Genomic DNA, 25,075 nt, shown 5'->3' with positions numbered 1-25,075 from the left:
ACATGAAGGTATGCTGACAAATCAAGGTGTTCGATTTCTTGTTCTAGCCATACCTAATATAAGTGTAAATATGTTGGCAACCGAACCATTGCATACCTCCACTGGTCTATCTGATACCGAGGTTTGGCTCAAGATCTTAAAACAGGCTTTTGCAAGTGTTGTGGTATCAAGTTGTGTAAGTTACTGCCCATGAGCAGCAGTACAGACCTAAGCCCAGGCTTGCAGATGCTGCGCCATGTAGGGAACCTCTGTGGATCAGGGTCACAGTCAAAGTGGCTGCCCATGCTCAAGCATTACCTTCCTTTCATCTGTATTGACGCTGTCAAAATACCCTACAAAGCTGCATTATGTGATGCAGTTTTGTACCTATGTAGCCACTTCCATTTCCCTTCCCTCTCAAGACTGGCATTTGATTTCTGCATGTCTTACCGTTGTAAGGAAAACAACAGCATGTTATGAATGCTCACTATGTGTGTTTGATGAATTTTTGTGAATACAGGAGTTGAGCACAGGAGCGTGATTTTTCACAAATGTGTCTGGTGGGTCTTAGTGCACAAACCAAGGACTTGGTCTTGTCCCTAGGTCCGGTTTTCAGGCTTTTATATTTGTTGGGCATTCTTTGTACACACTGCCTGAAAAGTTAAGTTACTTAAATATATGTATGTAAAGGCTTTGGATCTTTTGATTTTGAGTACTATTGTGTGAGAAGATGTACACCGTGTACTTTTCCTATGCCCTTTAAAAGTTGACTTCTTAAAAATGTGCACGATAGTGCTATAAGAGACTATTCCTTACAATGTGCATCAGGAGGACTTGTTGCTTGGAGCATCGGTAGCTTTTGCTTATATATACGTTTTCTAAGTTGGTTTCCTGAGGCCAGTCTGAGGCTTTGTATCAGGTCTTTGGCCTGGGCTGTAGATTCCTGGCAGACATTGATGTCTGATTTTTATCCTAGCTTTTTTTTTTTTTTTTTTACCCTAGCTGCGCATTAGAGTACCACTGGGTTCACAGTACCTTTCATGCAGGTAATCACAATATCTGTTTATTAATTATGATAACTAAGGCGTTGATGCTGCAGTCAGCAGATGCAGCGGTCTGCCAAGCTCACCCGGTGGGCGCAGAGCTGGGGCACCCCATGGAGCCCCCAGCCTGCTGCCTGGTGTGTCTGGCTGCGTGCCAGGGGCTGGCCGTGTGGCAGGGCCCATGGGACACATGTGGCGGGGCTGCCAGGAAGAGCCGGGCCTGCATCCCAGCAGCTGGGACAGTGCCAGGGACGTCGCCTGCCTCCGGAGCCGGAGGAAGCAGAAAGGAGTTGGGGCCGCCTCAGAGGCGCTGCTTAGAGCCTTTCTCTGAGACGCTTTCTGAAACGGAGGTCTTACCACTGACTGCCACTTTTATGTTTTTGTTTGTTTGTTTGTTTGTTTGTTTTATTTTGTTTTGTTTTTCTGTGAAAAGTTAGAAGTAGTGGTTGCAGTAGCTGCGAGCAAGCACTGCTGCCATGCAACAGGGCAGCAAGAAGAGGCAACTAATTTTGGAAGGAGAGGGCTCTGGTCCTTCAGGCAGAACTGTGTATTGCCATGACCACTGCAGTCAGATAACCCATGTCAAAGGGACACCTCTTTTTCCACATTTCCTCCTTGGCTTGTTGTTTGACTGGTGTGTGAAGCTGTATTATGCTTTGAATAATCCAGTTTTATCTGCAGTATGCTCTGTTGTAATTTAATGACTCTTCTCACTAAAGGCCTGGTTTCTGAAGGTAGAGTAGAAAGTGAGTATAAAAGATGTTGTTTCTTATTGTTTTGGATGTTACCTGATGTGGCATAAAGCAGCTGGAACTTCACAGAGTAGCTGTGAAACTGCTAGAGCACATTAATTTTTTGTAAGTACCATTTGTCTCGGAGTAGTTGCCAGAGAGAAACATGAGCATGGGATAGCCGGAGGATGACACCAGAGAGGGCTGAGCTCATACACAAAAGAAAGCGAATAGCCGGTAGCACTGGCTGGCATAACCTGCTTGGAGGCTTGTTTGCATCCACAGTGCTCCTGGGGAGTGAGTCGTGTTGGGAATACCAGCCACAATGATTAACAGAGCTTTTCTGCATCTGTGCAGGGAAGGTGGACACGGGGCACTGCTGGGAGCTTGCCACCTGGGAGGGATGGGAACCAGTTCCCTGTGTGGACCACGTCTGGCCAGAGGTGCACTAAGTTTCCCCTTGTCCTGTGGGAAAGCGCCACTGCCCTAACAAACCCAGGGCAATGCTGGTTGTGCATGGCGCCGGAGCGGGATGTATTTCCAGCCTGCTGCAAATAAACTTGTACAACAGCATTACCCAAACCTCAAATTCAGCAGGCTGATAGCAAGGGTTTGCTATCTTTTCCCAGTACGGCAACTGACACTGGCATGAAGGTCTCTGGCCCAAGTGTGCCGCTGACGCCAGGCCTCCCTATGCCAGAAAGCACAGGGGGGGACTCCTAATCCTACCACCATTCAGAGCACCAAGGGCTGCCTGTCTCCCCGTCCACAGCTAGGGGTGTCCCTGGGTGGCAATAGAGACCCACATGCAGCCCCAGGGCAGAGGGAGTAGAGCTGAAGGTGCCCCACCAGCAGGCCAATGGTGGGGCGAGGAAAGGATGGTCTCCTGCAGGCCAGCACTGGGATTCGGGTTCTCCATAGCACAGCAGGGATGAACGTGGATGAAGGTGCATGAAGGCTGGTTTGTTCCTCTGTGTTGGTGCAAGTCTGTGACGTGATCTGTCACTTTTTAGGTTTTCCACACAGTGTAACTGTGCTCTTTCTTTAATACACCAGGAGCTGTAACATGCTTAGAGAGTTGGCCAAGAGCACACTGCTGGCAGCGCTTAATGTGGCACGCGCGAGAACCAGCAATTTCAGTGGAATTTCATCTGTCACAGAGTAGCAACACATCCATGTTTATCCATCACCTGGTCTTTGCCAGTTGGGCCGGAGGATAAGTGGTCCCAGAAATGAGAGCAGGTCAATAGATCCGCCTCGTTCCAAAAACCTAGTTAACTGGAACCGTTTGGAAACTCGCTGTAATGGAAATTCCAGTTGTGTATAATTTTTTTAACAGAATGCAGTTGATCATGTTCTTTGTTTTAGTCTGCCTCCACTTTTTTTGTTGGTGTTTTTTTTTTGTTTGTTTGTTTGTTTGTTTTTAATATTCCAGCTTTTCAGCGAGGGAATTAGGCTCACATGTAAAAACACATCTCTTGGGCAGCATTGCAGTCTCTGAATGCTGATGCACCCTTGTTTGAAGACTTAATTTTTGGTTCTGAAGATTTACATATGTCCCCTCAAGACAAATTCAGTCCATGTACATTCCTGTCACAAGACAGCTTGTCTTGTGCTGCTCAGTTAGAAGGATTTTCAAGGATGTAAGTCTGCAGCTTCTCCCCTAACACGGCATGCCTGTCTAATGGGTTGTCAAAGAGTGCTGTTCTCTTGTGTGTTTTGTCATGTTCCTCCACTCCAGATCGGTATGTTGCTAAGCGAGTATTTATGTGCAACACTTCATATCATTATTTTTTGTTTGTTTGTTTGTTTTCCAGAACACTATAATTATACATCTTCAAACGTAAATGCTGGCTTGCCTCTAAATGTGGCACATTCCTCATTGTCAACTCCATGTCATGGCCTTCAGACATCAAATCCCGTCATTTCAGTAGTCCCATCAACAAATCATCCTTCTGGATATGGAGGACACATTGACAGTGGGGCCTCCGAGTATTACCTGCCTCCAAACATCAGACCTAATGGAGCTCCAGCACTGGAGAGCCCTAGAATCGAGATCACCTCTTACATGGGACTTCATCATAACAACAACCAGTTTTTCCATGATGAGGTTGAGGAGGCCATCCCAAATGCAAAGCGATCACCTTCCACTGCCACTTTGAACTTACCGAACATCGAGGCATACAGAGACCCGTCCTGCCTGAGTCCAGCTAGTAGCTTGTCTTCCAGAAGCTGCAACTCTGAAGCGTCTTCCTACGAGTCCAACTACTCATACCCATACACTTCGCCCCAGACCTCTCCGTGGCAGTCCCCGTGTGTCTCTCCGAAGACCACTGACACAGAGGAAGGCTACCAGCGTGGCATGGTGGCCTGCACTTTGCTCAATTCGCCGAGGCACTCTCCATCGACATCTCCTAGGACGAGCATCACAGAGGAGAACTGGCTGGGGGCCCGCAACTCCAGGCCTCCATCTCCTTGCAACAAGAGAAAGTACAGCCTCAATGGCCGGCAGACCTCTTACTCGCCACATCACTCCCCAACACCTTCTCCACAAAACTCACCGCGGGTGAGTGTCACAGACGAGACGTGGCTGGGGAACACCAACCAGTACACCAGCTCTGCCATTGTCGCTGCTATCAATGCTCTCACCACTGACAGCACAATAGATATGAATGATGGGATTCCCATCAAGTCAAGGAAGACCGCCATTGACCACACCCCATCCATGACTCTCAAAACCGAACCGGCTGGCGAGGATCATGGGACCATATCGCCAACTGCCGATTTGTCACCAGAAGACTTCTCCAGCTTTCAGCATATCAGGAAGGGAAACTTCTGTGAGCAGTACCTGTCTGTGCCACAGCATCCATACCAGTGGGCCAAACCAAAGTCTCTGTCTCCTACATCCTACATGAGGTAAGGAGCCCTGACTTAGAGGACAATCCTGGCAATATCTTTACTGTATACTTTTTTTTTTTTTTTCCTTCTTCCCCTTCCCGTATCTGTTTCCAGCCAAATCAGTCCATCCATTCATTTAATTTAGCCATTTCTTGTGATGCCGCTTCATGTCATTGGTGTGATGTGACCATGAATACATCTCTGAAAGGTTAAAAAGGCCATTCCAGGAGTTGACTGCTCATTGGTTGTAACTGGTTACTGCTTCACAGGGTACAAGCCCAAGTCCAGCCAGTCTCTAAAGAGGATATTCAGGGATATTCAGAAGCTTGACAGGCAGTAGGACAATTGGGTACTGTCAAACCAAGGTTTTATTGAAGTTGTTCATCATGTCTTAACATGTTTTTGCTGCAGGACTAAGAGATGTTCCTATTATTGTGCTGTTACAGGGCACTTTACATTTGTGCTTTACAGACACTCAGTACAAACAGGGTAGAAATATGTTTCTTTTATACCTTATTTCAGCACTTACTTAATCTGAAACTTTTTATGAAAGCTTTGCACCAATCTTCTTTTCCTGTATGCAGTGGACAGTGATTTTATTTTTTCTCCCTTTCTCCACCATTTTTATGTTTAAAGAAGACCTTATTTATAAGATGATAACACTTGTCACATTTATTTATCATAGGAGGACTCCAGGTAGAAAAGAACAAAGAATAGCCTGAATTTGAGTTACATGCATTGCTTTCTCTTTTGGTCTCAATTACAGTCTTAAGACTGTATATACAGTGGCACATGGTGCAGAAAAAGAGCTTGGCTTTCCAAAAGTTCATAGGCCTGTTCCATTCCTTGACAATCCCTCTCCTTTTCCTCTTCAAGAACATATGGCTTCTTGCTTTTAACAACACAACTGTCTTTGCCAACATGAAAGATGTGGACACATAGCTGCGATATTTTAATTAGTGATAGCTTCCTTGGCTCTCAACCTTGCCAGTCTCATTTTTTTCTACCTAGCACTTCTCTGCTATGTGCTTTCTACAGAAACTGAAATTGAGTGGACGGTGGCACTTCATGTTACAGTACATGTTACAGTAGCGCTGTCCCTCCCCATCCTCGTTGTTCTCCCATCGTCCTCTCTGCATTGTCCCAGCTCCTGGGCAGGACCTTCGCCCAGTTCAGTGCTGGGAGATGCGACTGTTGTGTTGTGTCTGCTGGAGCCACCCACAGGTGGGCGCTTGCTGTCTTTCAGTGCAGGGATGGGGTCTTTTCACACCCAGCAAATCTGTCAGAGCCTTCCCGTGTATTCAGAAAAAAAAATTGTGTTCTCCCACCAAAGGTGTAAAATAGTCTGAATTTATTGGAGAGGCAGGACGTTTGCTTTTGTGTTTGGCTGTTTTTTGCCAAAGACTGCACGGGCAAAAACGTGACAGTTTGACCAAACATGTTTTTATCTTTCTCTTGCAGAGAGTCGCCTGTAGGCACTTTGTTGTAGTCAGTGAGAAGGCAACCTAGCATTCCTGAGTGCTAACACAAACAAGAAAGGTGAAGTGTACAAAACAGAGCCCCACTACATTGTGTATTTAACATTTTTTCCACTGTTTTGGTCTCATATAAAATATGTTTCCTGGTTCACAATATGTTTCCATGTGATCTCATTAACTTGTGCTCTAGGGCAGTTGGAAGTTACTGTCGAAATGTGATTTTAAGTTATTTTACCAATCAGATACACTGACCATGCTTCCTTCCACCAAAAATACCTCTCGTTTTATGTATATGAGAGTGCTGGGCAACTGAGCACAGACGTCAACAGGATCACAGCCTACGCAACAGAAACTATGTTATTTTAAATCTTTCCAAAAAAATTGGTTAAGAATTTGTCACAACAGATCTGGATTTTTTTCCTGTTATTTTACACATCTGTTCTATTTCAAATGCTGGGGCTTTAGGGGTAAGTTCCAACAAACAACTCAGGCTCCAAAATCTACCCGGTCATAATGATTTTGAGATAACCATATTTGATTACCTCCTCTGTCACTTCCTGAATATGCATTACATTTTCATCAAAAGCAAGCGTGCCTTGGAAAATCACTGATGCCCCTCCCGTCTTTCATTCCCCTGTATTTCCCTGCTGAGGATAAGCTCCAGCAGCACGAGCTGGGTGCGTGGCTGTCTCCTTTCCTGTGTTTTTATGGCAGGCATTAGTCTAAAAGAGAAACAGTGTTTTTCTTTGTATCACCTCTAAAATTGATGTTTTTCATTTATTGTAATTAAAACTCAATCAGTTTTCAGCTTTTCAAGTACTGGGACAAAGAGGAATATTAAGAGTAGAGAAAGTAATGCCTGGCTCAACAGAAATATTGTCTTTTCATGCCCCCAAGTTTCTTCTGATTTCTTAAGAGGAATGTGAGGCATACCAGCTTGGAAGCTCATCCCTGATCCACCAGCTGTGGGCTCTTCAGAGCAGGTTCTGGCTGACAGATCCCCACAGAGGGCTACCAACATGACCTGATTACTGTGCAGGAGTCAGCGTGTAGGTGCTGAGGGTCATGAGAGAGGGAGAGAGGAAAGGCCCTGGCCCTGCTGCCAGGGACAGCACTAGGCAGGCAGGCTGCTTATGGTTACCAGTGCAGCTGGGACTTCGTCCCTGGTGCTTTGACTGCTGTCCATGGCCTCAGGCCAAGGCTTTTGGTGTAGAAGATACTGAGAGACCAAGTAGAGATGAGCATGAGAAGCTTTGGAGCAAACCGTGAGGTGGCAATGGGAATCATACCTCTTCCAGACCTCAATATACAAGAAGAAGTACTCCATCAGCCATTTATTGTACAGGCAGGTGATACTCCATGTTTCCCAAACCATGGCTGAATCAGTTGCTTTCTTTTCTCTGATATTTATACATCACTTTTTCATGCTCTGTCAAAGGCAAGATGGAAGTACAGAGTTTGACTTTTGCACTTGGATTTGGAGACAGTACTGACAGCATGGTATTAGTGACTCTTTCCAAGACTAAGATCCTGTTTTTATTTCTTACCCACTCATCAGCATGTCCCAAATCATTATTGGTTCTAGCAGAAAGGATTGGCACTCATGACAATGCCAGATTTCTGAGCATTTTATGAGTATTTTATGCCTTTTTTATGTCTTCTTTTGCTGCTCTACTTGACCAAACACAACTTGAAATCTAGAGCCAATTTCTTACTCACTGAAAAGTAACAGCTTCTTCATATGCTTTGTAGTTATTTTGAGTCTCAAAATAACTTTATTTTTATATCAGTTTTAATAACAGTTTAATCCAATAAGTGTGTTACCCTGTATCACTTTAATTTTCATTAGATGTAGGGTAGCTTGGGGGGAGGTGGGAAGAAAAGTGGTTGGATTTCTTGGTCAGGTGTATGGCATGTTTGAGGTCTGCCACACGAAAAGGAGCTTCCAGGAATAGACACCCAGTTCCAGGTGGTTTGTAAAAGCTCTTTACTGTATTTTTTGTATGGTTTATTTTTAAAAAAAAAACAGTTGAAAGCCACAATTTTTTAGCTTCAGTCTCCTTTTCAGCCTCAAAAATATACATATATGTTCTTGAAACCACAGAGAGAAACATGTAGTTTTACATATGGAGGCAGTAATTTGCACACAGAGAATGTATGTTTGGATATCTGTCTGCCACTTTCAAAAGCACATTTGGCTTTTATCGGCATCAATGGGCTTGTTTATTTTTTGTGGATTTTTTGGATTCCACTTTTGTGACTGTGACAGTATTAAACTCAAGCATACAAAAATCATCCATTGAGGCCCCAAGCAGCATGATTTTCTTTAAAAATCATGATTTTAAAGTGCTACATTTTTCCCCACATTCTTTTGATTTGTGGACCTTCTGGGTGCACTTTTTTTGTTATGGTGTTGTTTTTTTCTGTTTATTTTTGTTTTTAAATAGATGTTTTGGTCCAGATGATAAAATAGAGAACAACCTTACTGGAGAGAAGGTGAGTTTCTCACAAAATTGGGGTTTCTAAAGATGAAAAAGGGCCCCAGCTATCTTAAGATGTCACAAGTGCGGCAACACGAGATTTGCTGAACTGTGCATTCATGGCAAACTTCTTTGTTTATGGCAAACCAGAGGAAGTTCTTCAGACAAAGTAAATGCTGAGCTGTCTTAACAAGACCCGGTAAAATGGAGACTTGTGGCTATGTGTTGGTGACCATCTCTTGGGGCTAGCTGCTGTTAACTGGGGAACGGAGGGAGAGGACAAGGAAGAGCCTGCAACATCTCCAGCCTTTTTCTCTTTCTTGCTGTATTCATGCCAAATGGGGGGTATTTACAGACTTAACAAGTTGGTTTTGCCACCGTGTAAAAAAAAAAAAAAAAAAAAATCTCAAAAAATTTTGACTGTGTGGGGTTGCTGTACTGTCAGGCTGAGGTCTGGTTGGAAGCCTGTCTCAGTAAACCATTTTGTTTGTTTGATTGATTTAAATCCCCCCCTCCCCCCCCCCGTGCTTTTTTCTAACTGCTTTTTAGTTATTCAAACACCCCTGTAAGCTTCTTGTTGATGGCCTTCCTTCACAAGCTTGTTTTAGCACCGTGATACTAAATTCAGAACAAGAAGAGATGTGACGCAAGCCACTTGTTCCTGCCATTCCTATGGCGGTAGCTTCTTGTTCTTTCTCTAAGTTGACAAATGAAAAATTTCCTATGCTAATCTATCTCTGAATGCTAACTTTCAGGACTGTTGTGCTGAGTATTATCTGTAAGCATTACGACAACTCACATTTTTAGATCTCAACGTGAGGGATTCCAAAGTGCTGCATGAACTTGGTGGAATTGCTACTTGCTCCACATGTCAGAGAAACACAGCCAAGTCTGGGGTGGGACACAGCGTGTATGTTAACAGTTCACAGCCAGATTGCTCAATTGTCAGATAGGAAATTAAAAAAAAAAAAAAAAAAAAAAAAAAAAAAAAAGTCTACCCATGCTAACTCAGGTAAAATACAAAGCTCATGCATTTCTCAGACCACAAGCCAGTGGGTGGACTTATAGGGATCCTTGTTGTTTTCTTACTCTTCTAAAAAACACCCTAGGATCTTCAACAGTCATCCACTTTCATGTGAGATGTGTAATAAGTAATAAATTGTAACCATATTTGCATTTGGTGCAGGGTTGGAACAGGGGCAAGCTTAGCAGCCTGGTAAAAGCCTCAGCAGCCCTGTGGTTTCTCAAGCTTATGCTTTTGTTTCTGAGGAACACTCCCTCTTAGTAAAAATAAGGTTAGTGGAGGCTCAGCCACACTCCTCCTAAGCCGCTTGCTTTACTTCAGATGTTGAAACACACTTACCACTCTGCTCTGTGGGGCAGCAGCTTTTGCCACTGTCACGCAGCTATCTTTGGTAGATGACTCCACGCTGTGATACTTGGCAAAGCAGAACGGTTTGTCCCCGTATGAAACCAGCAGTTGTTCTGACACCTTTTGCACAACAGCCTAGTTAAGGACAAAAATGTTTGTAAATCTTTTTCAAGTGGCCTTTGGCATCTAGTAGCTTATGCAGAGAAAGGCAATTTCATTCCTGAATGCATAATAATCTTGTGAAAATGGGGTTTAAACACCTTTGCAAAGTTTAATAGAAGTTTTTTGGCTTTGTTTCCTCCCTGTCTATATTCCAGTGTGCTGCTTAATATCTTTTCTTTTTTTTTTTTCCCTGTAACTTGATAAATCTTTCTGCTAAAGGCAGAAGTCAGCCAGACTGGATAATCTGTTTTTGATTTAATCATATTGTGTATCTGGTGTATGCAAAATAAATCACTATTCATCTGTTTTGTAATCTGATTTATGTAGGACATAGTTACATTGAGTGAGCTTTCTACAGTCTACCAGTTTTTGTGAACCTGCCTTGAAATAACCATCCCTCATTATAGCATTTTAAATGAATACAGTGGAATTTATTATGGTGTAGAAAGGAGTGGGACAGATTTGCAGTTGGTGCAAAATTCAATCTGAGGGAAATGCACTAATGTATATATGCTATGAAGACTGTGCAAAGATCTTTTCCTTCTCCCTCCCTCCCCTTCCTAGTGGAGCAGCTCTCTGCCCTCCACGTGATGCTCACTAGTTGGGGTAGTTTTCAAACTGATAAGATTTGTTTGCGGCAACCAGATTTTGTTTTACCCCTACGCTACTTGCTTGGTGCCTTTTTCCTTTAACCATGTTTAGCTGCAGGAAATTAAGTGCATGGTGATGATAACCTAACATAGGAAATAGCTCTGACAGCCCCAACCCATGACACCATTAAATGCATCACTCTGCTTCCTTTATCAGGAAAACTGTCATTAATTGTCGATTTATAATTGAGCAGGTGGTATTTTGGAATTTTGATTATAGATTGCAGACTAAAACTGTATTTTATTTTCAGGTTTTATTTGAGAATATCAATTTTACAACTTTATTATACTGACATTTTCAGGTGCTGATTTGAAATTGTTTATTTTAATTTTTAAGAGATTTAATTAGTTATGGAAATATTATTTTGTTCCATATATCTTAAAAAATCTTTCTTCACTTGAGGACTATGTGCTGCCAGTTAGAGTAGTCCATTCCAATTTAATATTATTTTTTTTAACAATGTGATAGATACTGTGTCCTCAGGGGAAAAAAAAAAAGGGGGGGGGGGGGGGAAAAAAAAAAAAGAAAAAAGATTCATCAAGTGAGAATTTACTTAAAAACAGAAACATCTGTTTAAAAATGTGTGCTGATCATCACCAGAAGAGGCACAGCTGTTTTTGCTGTGCTTTGTCATTCATCATTAGTCAAATACGGTTTGTCCTTCTTATTATTTTTTTTTTTTTTTAGAATTTTTCAGACTAAAGAATGTGCACCTAATGCACTAGGCAAAGAAAAGTGGCTTCATGCAATAGTCAGTTGTCTACAGTTTTTAGGTTGCTCTTGGGTCTTTTGGTATGTGTCTAATAGCTGAAGAGTTTGCAAGAGGTGCTAATACCTCCCCTTCAGTATACCATTGGTTCAGTATACCATTTGGTAGCCCCCAAAGGCTGCAATAGTACCTATGTAGTCCATGGGAAGTGTTAGCTATGAGATAACGTCCATATCAGCTGGGTTTAAGCAGCCACAATTTATAAAAGTGTAAATGTGCTATAGAAACCCAGGGAGCCGTGTTGGTGCAGTGTTTTGATCATTAGGTGCCCTGTCCGTAGCATGGCTTCAAATTTTGTTACAGAAATTGGTAATTTCTGTAGTGCAAGTGGTGCTTGTCCATAGGCACTCAAGTCACTCAAACTGGCAAATTTATAGGCAGTGAAGAAGGATAACGTAGAGAAACTTGATGCCACATGTGAAGTCCCATGAGTGTACGTACATGCACATTGTGCACTAGCAGATTCAAGTGAAATATGTTGGTGATAAAGTACTGGATAAACATTAAAAATAAAATTAAATGAAAGCATGTGGTATTACACCCCAGCCTGAGAAGACTTGTGCACTTTCTAACCTCCTTTGTATGGTTGTGGTGCTACTTATAGTGGTGGGTATGAGTGGTAAAAGCCTCTGGCCCTCAGTGGGAGGTAGCGGGGATGCTTTGGGGGATATGAGTACTGTAATGCCCATGGAGCCACTACCAGCATGCTGGAGTGGTGCTGTGTGGAGTGCTCAGCTTTCAGCTGAATACAGGCTTGTAATAAATGCACCCAGTGCAGTAAATTCTGGACGGCCAGCCTCCGCTCGGCCTCCAGCAGGAGCTGTGCACCCCCTGAACCTGCTCACCTGCCCTCCGTCATGTCTGGGCCCCCTGCCATGGCTGGCATTGCCGTCCAGCCTGGGGCACTCAGCAGTGCCATGCCCACCACTGTGGTCACCCTGCTGTCCTGTGTGGGGGTCATCCTGCATCAAGGGGCAACAGGGGGGCTGAGGACAGCTGTCCCACATGATGATCCTCTTCTCCAGGCTGATGAAGGCTGATGGAAGAGTTGCAGCTGTGCCAATTAACTGCTTGCAATGGCTTTTGAAGGGCATCCTGGTTAGGAGAATTTATCAAAAGAAGAAATACATGCTGGGCATAAAATTAGTGTTTTCATTATGAAGCTTTTTTTGTGCCAATTTTGAAGTCAATAAATTTGTATCAGGCCTAACACTCTTTCAAAAATATTTGTTTGTTTCTTTTCTTTTTTATTTTCCCCGGAGCACCAGCTTGGCTTTTCTTACAGACGAGCTCTCCTGACAGTGTTTTCAAGTGTGGTTTTACTCTGGAAGTGGGTTTCTAAGAATGGCACTTCCCCACCATTTCATACTGTCAGGCCTGCTTACTTTTGTGATAGTAATGAGTCCTTAATAGTTCAGTAATTGCTGAGTCAATACAGAGCCGGAAGAGTGAGCTGGATTTTCTTCTGGCTTGTGCGTCATCCTTGGTAGGATTTGTAACCAAGTTCTGACTTCAGATCTTGCTTTCTTGTGTTGTGTGAACCAGGGAGAGGTCAGCTTCACTTTGAGACTCTGTGACTTTTTTGTGTGTTTGGAAGAAAGCTGGGAAATGGGTTTTTTGTTCTTTATACCTGAAATGGATTTGTTGACATCCATTAGATTCACTAAACGTACAACTTCTCCAGAGCTGGTTTGGCATTCTCTTTCACAACAGAAATACTCTCCCTGAAATTCCTCTGCATCTTTCCGCCTACCTTTGTCCTTTTGATTCAAGAATCAATATATTAAGATGTTTGTAAGCAGCATCTTAACATTTTTCCATTTTGTTTACAAATTGGATAGCATCTGGGCCATCAAATACACTCAATCTTCATAAAATAACCATTACCTTCTAAATTACTTATGTCATGGCATTATCTATATTGATGAAATTTTAAATGTAAGATGTTGAAGGATGAACTGTGAAACATGGTCTCTAAAGTAATAGTGCTGGATGCTTGTGGTTTGTGATAGTGTACTTGATGTTAATTTTTAATATATTTTCCTTTCCATTACAGCCCATCCCTGCCTGCCCTTGATTGGCAGCTGCCGTCTCACTCGGGACCTTATGAACTGCGTATTGAAGTGCAGCCGAAATCCCACCACCGAGCTCATTACGAGACAGAAGGCAGCCGAGGGGCTGTGAAGGCATCTGCTGGGGGCCACCCGATTGTGCAGGTACCAAAATGTGTAATGGAAGCACACACAGGTTGTTGGTCTTGGCACTCTGTGGAAAGCACCATATCTTCTCCAAACCTGAAAAGCGATGGCAGGTCTTTCATGTCCTCAAAGATCACTGCATGCGAGTATGCCTGTGCAGTACATTTTTTAAAAAAACTTGGTGGACCAAGCCTTTATTGCAAATATGGCAACCCCACCCATTTTCTCTATTATTTTCCTTCTCCTGACTGTTCTCTCAGCAGTTCTATCGATGCGAATATGGCACAAATGCATATCTGCTTTGTCCGTGCATCAATGTACAGCTTAGGAAATGCTTAGCTGCAATGCCGTGACCATGGACCTGTCTGTGAAGTTGCATTCCAGACATGCAGTTTATACTGAAATCAGCTGGGGACGTGTCTCAGTACATTTAGTCCTTAACTTGTGGTTGGATCTAATCAAAGCTGTGAACACATGTTGGAGGGTAGAGCCATAGCGGTAATATGGAAATATGTCACTGGTTTGGATATTGCAGTGAACGCTGTGCAGAGCAAGGCTTTTTGATTTTTTTTTCTTTTTTCTGTTTAGTTCCTTAAGCCCTTTTAGACGCTTTGGAAAGTATCTGAGGTCTGAATCTAGTTTCATGAATTCTACAGAACTCTTCAGTTCTGTATATAAAGCATTTAATTTAATAACACTGCAAACTGACCCTTAATTCATTTATATGACCAGTGTCAGTCATTTTTAAAGGATTTGTCTCAGGAGCAGGAAGAACAAGATTTAGGATTGTTTTTTGTTGTTTTGTTTTGTTTTTTAAAAAAAGTAACGGGAGAGAGCCAGCTGTCCATGTCCCTTGATGGTGGCTTCTTCCTCACCCCAAAGTTAATGTCAGCACATTCTGCCTGGGTTGTGACCTTCTGTGCAGCAGACCCCAGGTATTTCCACTTCCCTCCCTCAGCAGACCCCACAGGTGTCATCCGTGGGAGCGAGGCACGAGCTGCCTCTGTGGTCGGGATACTTGGGTTCATGCCACAAACCTTTCTGTAGGAAGAGCGGTGTTTTGAAAAGCTGTGTGGCTCAAGGCGGTGCACAGACCACACGTGCAGAGTGCGTTTGTTTGTTCGCCTTAAAACGCTGTTAGCAAACACGTAGCTTGGAGGAATGATGCCAGTTTGAAACGACGTTCAGCAGGGAATGCCATTACAGATTTTGTGTGCTGGTGCAACAGCTAAAAAGGGAAAGTGAGGGAGAGTTGTCAGTGGCAAATGGAGTTCGCTCTTTATCTCTGCCAAAACTCATCAGTGACAAGGGATTATGGAAGCGATCTGCTGAAAGACTGAAGGTTTTAGCAGAACACTTATGAATGATATTAAAGCGGGGGTTGTGGCCGTGCACTTGACGACAATTAATACCTACTCTGTTTGTGGCTTGATGCAAGGAAACGTAAACGGGGAGGCATCAATTCACAGTGGCCTGCCTGACGTTTAAAGTTTCCTACGTGCTTTTTGGAAAGACTGAATGTGATGCCAACATTTAATTGGACTAAATGTGTCCAGACATTTCCCCTGTCATCCCCCGTCCCAGCCTGTAGGGAGTGAGTGTGCTACTTCCACAAACACAAACACTGTCAGAAGAGAGGAAAGGAGAGGAAGCTGCAGAAGGGCATTAGAGGAAAGGGAGGAAGCAGTCAGTCCTAGCCAGGTCAATTGACTCTACCGGTCTAATAAAAATTAATGTATTTTCCTGTACATTTACTACAACCTGAACATACTTTTGTCCAAAAAGAACAGAAAAAGAGAGCATGAAAAAGCTTTTCCATACTAATATTGCCATCCCAGCCAGAATTATCTGTTTGAGGAACTGCTTAAAAGCTTCTGACTTAGACCAGAGCTGGATGAATGAATGTCAAAAAAGAAAATACTTTATATATATATATATATATATATAATACTATAAATATTAATATAAAATACTATAAATATTAATATAAAATATATAAGCATGTAAAATACTTAAAATAATTAAAGGAGGATGTAATCTAGGGAGTAACTTCTGATAACATTGCAACTGACAGAAGCTGTAAAAAGCAGCTCTGAATCAATGTATTTCCAGATGTTGCAGATGTTTGGGTCAAAGGGTTGACTCAATCCACTGTCATACAAAAAGGATCCCAAACCTCCAAGTTAATACCCATGTGTAAGCTCAAGTAGTATCTTCAGGTGTGAGATTTTAGATCAAACTTTTTCCTTGAGTATTTCCCAGTGTTTTCCATTGTGTTGAGTCAGTGAAACCCTTCATAAAACTGCTCTGACATCTTGCACTATTCATTTGTGTTATTTCCTCCCTCCTGCCCTTCCAGCCACTCAGGTCTTTCCCTATGTTGGCGCTCTGGGGGGAGCTTGCTTAAATTCTGCCTTTTTCAAAGGTCTTCCACCTTTCTTTCAACACAAGGAAAATGCAGAAGAGGTGTTTTCCTGCCTTCTCTGTTTGAAGCCCCCCCACCCTTGGATCCTGCTTTCCAGACAGAAGATTTTCTCACACTCATACCTCCACATATCTCTGGGGCATGCTGAGACAGAGAAGGAGAAAATCTAAAAAGCATCTGCTGCTTGTGGCATGGTTCCCCAGCAAAAACTACACACCGATTGTCAGGAGGTTGCTTTCTCTGCAGCTGGGGTGTGTTTTCCAGGCAGTAGCTCCCTTGCTGCCACTCTCTTCCTGGAGGAGGTGGAAGAGCCCGGGAATAGAAGGTGTCTGAGGCAAGGATGAGGCGATCAGCAGTGTAGGAGGGTGGGCATTTCTTGTGGGTATGACAATAAGTCTGGGGTTTTTAACTTGGCTCTAGCGGCTCCTCCAGGCTTATGACTTTTACGGCTACCCAAGGCAGCGCAGTCTTGCCCCAGCCTGCTGCAGGGAGGTGACACTTCCTTCTTTCCATCTGTCCATCAGCTGCCTGGGGCTTGCTCACTGGGGACACCTGTGGGCTGCCTTCCAGCCTGTTTCATGCCAGCAGGATTTCCTTTGAATATCCTTCTGTGGGATGGCTGCACCCACCCTTCTGTGTTTAGGAGTGTAAAGTTGCTCACGAGGGTTTTCAGTGAGTCCTGTAACACAATATACACCTCTCACATGTTTCTCCCTTGCCTTTGTGGATGTTTGGCTGCTATGGCAGCCCTGAGATATCTCTGTTCTTGATTGCTAAATGTTTTGAGAGTGTGGTGAGCTGGCACACCTAGGGAGCTAAAAGTGCTGCAGAGTATTGGCAAATGAGAGGTGCCGGGGAGCGGTGCTGGTGAGCTCACGGCTGGCACTGGCTTTTATTCGCTGGCTCATGGAAGTATTTTGCTGGTTATAATTGCATCTGATGATTTCAGACTGGGGTACTCTCCCCTCTGAGTCAGAGCTGAGCTGGTGCCCCAGCTGGCCATAAGCATCAGGTAACTGCATGCAGTGCCAGGTGAGGCTGACGCCTGGGGCTCAGACCATGCTGGGGAGTGAAATCAGGCCTGCTAGCATTGTGCTGGCACCAGAGCATGTGCAGGAATATGTGGATGGGATGAGGATTGCTCTGAATGGAGTGGGATGCAGTGAATGGGTAGTAGAGGAAACCCACAAAGAGAAAAGTTAAATAGTTAGAGTTGTACTTTAAGTGGGGTGAGCTTAAGTCAAGGGGTTTACATCCAGAACACCCTAAAAGTTTCCTCCATTTCAATCTATCTCATGCTGTTCATTTTAAAAGTGGCTATGAGTGGTTACATAAGGTAGGGGTTATGCTCCAGCCAAGGATGGCTCTGTTTCAGCTGCGGGTAAATGATCTGCAAGTAAAAGTTTGGGATCTTGGGGGAGTGATGGCACCAGATTATAAATATAGGGTCTATAGTTATTCTAATTAATAACTCATCTTTGGAATAAGTCAAGTACTTTGGCTGCCTTAGATGGAATTTTTACAGGCAGGGCGTGGTGTATCTGTGAGATAAAATCCAAGTACTCAAGCATGTTTAATTAAAGCATATGAATTACTCCCATAGAAGACTAGACTAAAGGGTGAAAGAAAATATTCACTTGCACAGAACAGTCAAGTAAGCATATTCAAAAGCCATGGTTATGATTTAATTTTTTGACATAAAATATGCCAGGAATTTTCTCCAAGATCAGTCTCAACATGAGGTAGATAAGTCAGTTAGAAAAAGGGAAGAAAATAAAGATTTTTGTTCGGTTTGGTATTTGTTTATTTGTTTGGTTTTTTGTTATCTAGGTAACCCAGCATTGGCCCAGATTTGTATTCTTCTTGAAAAAGTTAATATTGAAGATACAGTGAATGCCATCTTGCCTTTCACTGTATCACATGCTTTGCAATGAGATGGTATAGGCTGTATATGTATGTCTTGTGTGCTCCAATAAAGAATTTGATCTGAGCGTACAAACAGATGAAAAGCCTGAACTCCCTCATTTTATAGGCAAAACAAAAGATTTGCCTGCTGATTTACACAGTCTGTGCCAGGAGACCTGTACAAAACAGCTGGATTGTTTCATTTCTCAAGAAGATCTCAGTTAGGTGCTTTGGGTACATTTTTCAAAGGCCCTGAGGCATACACTGGGATTTTCATATCCACAGATATCTAACAGGTATTTAACTCTTATCGAAAGTGATTGCACTTGCTATTTCTGTACATCTCCACATCACCACGATTAGGCACCAACATGGCTCAGTCCTATTTGTGCACCCCAGTAGCACATGGGATATGTTATTGTTTGCTTCCCTTCAGTCAGTAGGTTTTGTTGCTTTTGGATACTGAGCTGAAGTAGGGTCCAGGCACTGGCCACCTCTTGTACCTAAATCCTTTCAGCTTCAGGACTCAAGAGCTGTGAGTATCTGTTGTGAACCCCTTAGGGAACATCAAACCATTTTAACTTCAGGGGGCAGCAGTCAGTCCAGAATGCAAACGCATTCAAATTGGGATGTTCGGGTTGAACTTCATGGTCTCATATAGCACTTCTCATGCACACTGCTTCACAAATAATTGACAACACGAGGTAATAGAGCTGCACAGTTATGCCAGCAATATGGGGAGAAGAGAGAAATTCAGAGCTAAAGGAAAAGACGGGAAAGAGGTGTTCACAGCTGATGACAGAAAGGAGATGAAGGGGTAAGGAACCCAAGAGAAAGGGTCTTCCAGGCAGAGCAGGGCAAGTCCTTCACAGCAATGCTGTGACGATGTGCAGCAAGAGCAAGCTTGTGGTTAATTTTTAAGCACATAGTATGGGAGGTCTCATATACCTGTAGTGCATGTGCGAATACTTTTCTTGGTAGGAAACCCTGAGTCCTGTGAGTTTGCTATAAAAGACAGGGTTGCCACCATTGCTGGGTGAGTCAAGGGAGCCTGAGGAAGAAGCGGTGTGTCCAGCTCATGGCCATCTGACACCTGACCAAGAGGACTAGATGTGGAAAAATTCATGTTAATCATTTTCCCCTTACCACTCTTAATCTGTCAGAGAAGAAAAGAGACCATGTTCATGTTAGTAAGCAATGATTCAATTTACCGTGCCACAGTGGACTTCCTCTCTGTGCTTTTTTTAGCTTCTTTATAGAAGACAGCATCACCCTTTTATCCAGATGGAAATATAATGCCTTCGTGTGGTGAGAATATAAAGACACTAGCAAGCACCTGTTAGCCAGGTTGCAATTAATAGCACAAAGCCATGCAACCATACAACAAACCAGCCAGGGAGCCTACATTTTATAGCCTGATTTTAGACAGCCGGTACTTCTTAAGAGCAAATCTAAGCTGAATGACTTTTTCACTTCTTGGATGTGTATAGTTAAAACTAACCTCAAACTAGCAGACAGATAATCAAAACCGAAAAGTAGAATGATATGACAGATGTTTTAAGGCTGCTATTACTTCTATAAATCCAGTGAATGGAAGAAAGCCTGTTGAAAGTTTTTATCATGGCTTTTCATCATTAGATCTTATTTTGGGAAAGGGGGAGTTTCTGTTTTTCAGCATCTCATATAAAGTTGGTCCACAGAAGAACTCCACAAGTACAGCCATATAAGTAGCCTATAGCCTGTCCAGGAAAGGCCAAGTCCAGACAGGAGCCACTCTGAAAAGTGTGTTTCTGTCAGCCAGTGAGGATTTCATGACCCTGAAAATGCAACTTCAGCTCTGATTTATGAGTGGTCCTGGGGACAGGCCTCCGCTGTTTGGAGCAACAGCCCTTTCCAAGCGAAGAACTAAATTTTCAGCACTCAAGGGGATGCACTCTGCACTCCTTTAAAAACAAGACCTCGCCTACGCTCAGCCTGACTGATACTGTAGAACATGTCCCGTCTGTTAGGATGACAAGATTTTGCAGCCTTTGCAGCCGTTAGGATTCAGCACAGCTTCCTAGGTTTGCCTTCATTTCAGCCTCACATACAATTCTTTCTGGAAGGAGGAGGGTATCATCTCCCAGCTTTCCTCATCCTTGACCTCTCTCAGTTTTCTTTCTGCCTCATCCTTTGTGACAAGGGGTTTCATGGCATTGCTGTTGCTCCATGGGCTGTCGTCTAGCAGTCCTCTGGCAGTGACCGATAAAATGCAAACCATGCCGTTGTTCTTTCGTGGTACCTCTTTTACACAGCTGAGCAGATATTTTCCATCACAGTTCGACTTAGCAAGGAGGCAGAGGAGTTATCTTTATCTCCACACATAACCATCACAGAACCATCCTTTCTGCTCCCCTTGTCCGTCTGGTTTTGGTGGTGAGCTGCACACACCCCCTAAATGTCTAGAAAGAATGTGATAGAAGTCTTTGTAAGGCCAAGGAAAGTGCGAACGTTAAAATCGTAATCTTTCTTTTCTTATGCCTCATTCAGGTTTCATGCTGCATCGTTTCACTCAGTGAATTGATCGCAGTGTGCAGGAGTTTTTTCTGAATGGTTTCTGAAAGGGTGATTCATCATTATTTTGGAAGTGTACCTCAAAAAAGTGTATTGCTGCTCTCCCGGGAGGAATCAGGACTCATCCTTGACTGAGTGCTGTGCTTTTCTTGTCCTTTCTTTCCACCGCTTCTTCTCACCTACTTAATATTGCATCACCCCTGCTAAAAGTTGCAGATGCCATGTCTCTTGCTCTGTCTTTGAATTTTCTTTCTGGAAGTTGCCATTTCCATTTCTTCCAGGCATTCTGGTCTAAAGCAAAATGTAAATATATATATAAATGTGCCCCCTACCCCTACCTGTTTTTTCTACCTAAGGAAGTGAAGAGCAAGTGTTTTGTCAGCCTGGTAGTATCTGTCAGTGGGTGGTGTTCAATGAAGATGGAAACAAAAAAAGTGAATATAATCAGTGGTTGACACAGGCAATTTCTTTGCAGCAGTACACTAGGAAAGTACCTGCACAAGCTGCAGCAGCTGGGCTAAGGCATTTGTTGTACTGCTGGTGAAACTGCTGCAAGTTCCCTTGCAGAGCTACGTGTTCCCAGTTCCTTTCTTTGTGCTCACTGTTGAGATGTGCTAGACAGGAACCTCTATCATGATCTGTTCTTTTTAATATTTCCTTTTTTAAAAAAAAGTATTAGAAGTGGTTCAGCTTAAATTATACAAGAAGAGAGAAATAGCAGCCAGTGAAATTCTTGAGGGTTTTGGCGCATTTGAAAGCTTCAGATATGGTTATAATATAAAAACAAAATTAGCCATTGCTTAATTCATGCTCTAATAGATCTTTGTCTTTTGGGAACATTATTCAAATGCCTGAGCTATTCATGTTAACAAATGGTCCCTGCATCTGCATAGTGATTACTGTCTCACAAGGACAATTTTGTTGTTGTTGTTGTTGTTTTCTTTCTTATTTTCTTTCTTTCTTTTTTTCCCTAGTAAATTTGTAGTAGTAGGCACCCTTCCACTGCAAATGCATGCATCAGGGTGAGCACATAGAATTGATGAGAGTTACAAAATTAGGAAAGACTTCTCTGAACTTCAGTAGTTCTTGTCCTAATTTACAAGAGTCTGAGAAGGAGCTGCAAACATTTCTGGCTAGCCAGAAGAGGTTATCAGTAGTGCTACAAGTAGGTACCTGCTTTTCTAAGGAAGAATACAACATGGATAGACCTTTTAATTGCCTCAAACTACCAGACCTCAGATTACCAGACAAACAAAAATATTCAAAGTAGTATTGGGGCACTCCTGCTAAGTGCCCCACACTAAGTATAGTGTACTTAATTCAAGCATATGCTTAGGAGTTGCTAAACTAAGTAAATTTGGCTGCTTTTAACAAAATACAAATGTGAATGGGTAAGAGGCTGAGGACTGGGTTTAAAATGATTTTATAGAGAGGTTCGGCAGATACCTCAGCAACTGGTCTGGGCATAAGCCACTGTTACTACTTGACTCAGTTGACTGCAGTTTGGTTACAATTTAGAAGCTCTACACCAATGTTACCAAGCAGCAAATCTGCTCCAGACTTGTCAGGTTATTGCATGTGTACATGGGCCCAAAAGCCGAAATGAAACACAGTTAAAATTAAAATGCAGCCCTACCAAAAGCCAGATGCTTCATTATGTGCTGTACTAACCTACCTGCCAAATGCTGCTAACCTGCATGAGGCAAGTGATTAATTTTTTTACAAGTCTGCTTCGGCAACTAGACATCTGTCCTCTGTTTCTGAAAGTAATATCTCAGGGCAAATTATTTTTTTTTTCCTTCTTAGTACTCCAAATTACATAAAACTTACATCACAAAAATTATATTGTATGGATTTCGTATGAAGATACATTGAGGCCGGTTCATATTTCAGATCACTTTCACACCAATGTAAGTCCACTGGAATAATTTCTGGTCTATAGTTTTTATTTTTTTTTATGTGAGAAGAGTAAAATCACATCTGTATTATACTTGGTAATCTGGAATGTCAGTATATGTGGTTATAATATAGATTTTCCATTTTAATCAGTCATTGTTCCAACTAACAGACTGAATCAGTGGAAAATATGGTGTCAAATTACTCAGTTGCTCTCTAGAAGTACGTTGCAGCTTTCATTATGAGCAGGGGTTTATCTCTCCTTTCCCCGCGAAGAATAGCTTAAGAGATCTTCTTTGATACGTGCCTTGAAAGAGAGATGATCCATTACACTGTCTGCTATATAAATACACATAAGTAAAGTATGTTGCATGCTGTCCGTGCAGCAAAATCTAATAAACTTTCTCCTCCCTCCACATGTTTAAGAAATAATTTAGCAGGAGTTGCCTTTTTTTCACTGAAACAATTGAAACACACTAGTGATCAATTTACTCACACATGGTAAAAATAATACAGGTTGCAGACAGATCTGTAATACGCTTTTTTAACACCTGTTTTTAATGTTTCAATACCCCGTAAAACTGAGGAACTCCTGCTTTTGGTTTGCATACAGACATTATGTACACTAGCGTTTAAAAGTCTATTGCATAGGTTTCAAGTAGAGCCCCATTAAAAGCAGTAAACAACACTTGCAGATGCAGCACTGCTACATTTTGGGGAGTTCCTCTGCAATTCAGTTACATACACCGAAGTCCCCGTCAACAAGTTTTTCTCTCTGTGGTATTAATAATACGGTGTTACCACCAAATGCTAATCCCACTGATGTCAAGAGCAAAATTCCTGTTGGCCTTGCCAGAAAGTGTTCCTCCCTTGCCACTTGAAGTCTTATTAGTGCAAAAATATTGATGGTACAGTTCTGTGTAACATAAGAGGAAAAAAATGTAAGAGGGTTTGAGCAAATTATCTTTTTATTACAGAGCAGCAAAGCACATAATTACATCCTGAAATTTTTATAAAGTGGGATTAAATGTTTAACACAAGCTTAACAAGTTTTCTACCAAATGAGTATGCATTGATAAAGTGGCACTTAATTGTGTTGTTTAATGTCACTCAGGTTATTCAGCTGCAAAATACGGATTAAGACACTTTCACTGCCTTGCACCAGGGCTACAAAAGAGTGTCACACATGAGCACGTGCGCCTGCCAACTACCTGAAAATGGCATGAAAAAGGGGAGCAAGCCACAGAATCTGTGCTCTGCTCTTGCAGACCTCCTTGCCAGTTTTCAGGAGATCCATTACATTTTCCTTCTTAAAAACCCGATGTACTTTGGACACTAGTTGCAGGTTTCCCCTCTACCCCCCATGTGTTCCTGTTTCCTTCTGGTGTTTCTCAGTTGAACGCTTCTTTTCCTCTGTCTCTGTTCTCAGTCACTTTGATTTTGGGATCAACTAAGGATGACCACATCTTTTCATTCTGCTGCCATTATACTGACTTTCTCACATGCCTATCAACATCTAATTTGTGCATCTTTGAAGTTTTTACTGGATGTCTTTATAGCAATTCAGGCATAATGATGATAAAACCAAATTTCTTATCACTCACAAAATCTTCCCATTACTTTCCTCTGTCTTTGGGCAAACTGCACCTCTCTTCGTGTCGTAAGTCTATAATTTGCATCGGTCACTGAAGTTTGCTATATTTAGCTGATTTCTGTCCCTGTACTTGCATCAAAATAGCAATATCAGCATATCATACATGTTCTGCATAAAGCAGGGGTTGTCCGTCTTTGCTGTGCATAATTAGCTGCACATTCCTGTCCCCTTGGCTGTCTGCCCATGCAAGGACAGTGGCTAGTGTTTGGGAAGCCCACAACATATTGTGGCTGTGCAAACAGATAAATAAATAAAAGGAGGTGGGTTGGAAGAGGGATCGCATTTCGTTTCTGCAGAGTTGCACAAAACTGAGCAGTGCATGAAACCCTAACCCTGCTTAGAGGCAAAGAGTTAGTCTGGAGTTTTCATTCCCATCTCAGCGTGTTCATCTGAGGCCACAGTTTGGTTTAGCACCTCCACAAGAAAGACCTGAGCCCAAGATGGTTGCAGCATGTCGGGATTAGGAGGCTTGAGCAGAGCTACATGGAAGAGCTTGTGCAGGGGTTGCCCGTGCTTGCCTTGGGCCAGGTCTGCCAGCTCTGCAGCTCTTCTGCATGTGCTCATGGATACGTAAATGTTTGGCTTGCAAGCACAGTGGGGATGGGAGCTGTGTTTGGGATAAGACCAAAGGGCTGCATGCACCATCAGAGTGCTGGAGGTAGCAGCAGGGCGAGGGACAGGGTGCTACATGGGTGCTGCATGCTCTGTGCTGGGTGCAGCAGGCAGCACCAGGGCCAGTGGGGAGCTGCAGCAGCCCGAGCCACCCCCTCCCTGCAGATCCCAGCCTGGCATGTTGTTGTTATGATTGCTATGGGAATAATTTCAATATGTTTTGTAGTTCTGGGATGCTGTGTCTTGCATTGTTTGGCTTGAAAGCTGCT

General features: G+C 42.8%; 1 protein-coding gene across 8 annotated transcripts in view; it reads left to right on the top strand.

Moving 5' to 3' along the window:
• NFATC1 (nuclear factor of activated T cells 1) overlaps positions 1-25,075 on the top strand; it is a 120,183-nt gene that overhangs the window by 5,994 nt on the left and 89,114 nt on the right. For all 8 annotated transcript variants that reach the window (XM_035317264.1, XM_035317262.1, XM_035317258.1 and 5 more), the window contains exons 2-3: positions 3,571-4,669; positions 13,620-13,779. In XM_035317264.1, the coding sequence (XP_035173155.1) occupies positions 3,571-4,669; positions 13,620-13,779 (1,259 nt within the window). The remainder of the gene's footprint in view (positions 1-3,570; positions 4,670-13,619; positions 13,780-25,075) is intronic.

The sequence above is a fragment of the Oxyura jamaicensis genome, chromosome 2 (assembly GCF_011077185.1).
Source record: "Oxyura jamaicensis isolate SHBP4307 breed ruddy duck chromosome 2, BPBGC_Ojam_1.0, whole genome shotgun sequence".
NCBI lineage: Eukaryota > Metazoa > Chordata > Aves > Anseriformes > Anatidae > Oxyura > Oxyura jamaicensis.
Note: the sequence above shows the minus strand (reverse complement) of the source record. Positions and strands in the feature narration are given on the sequence as shown.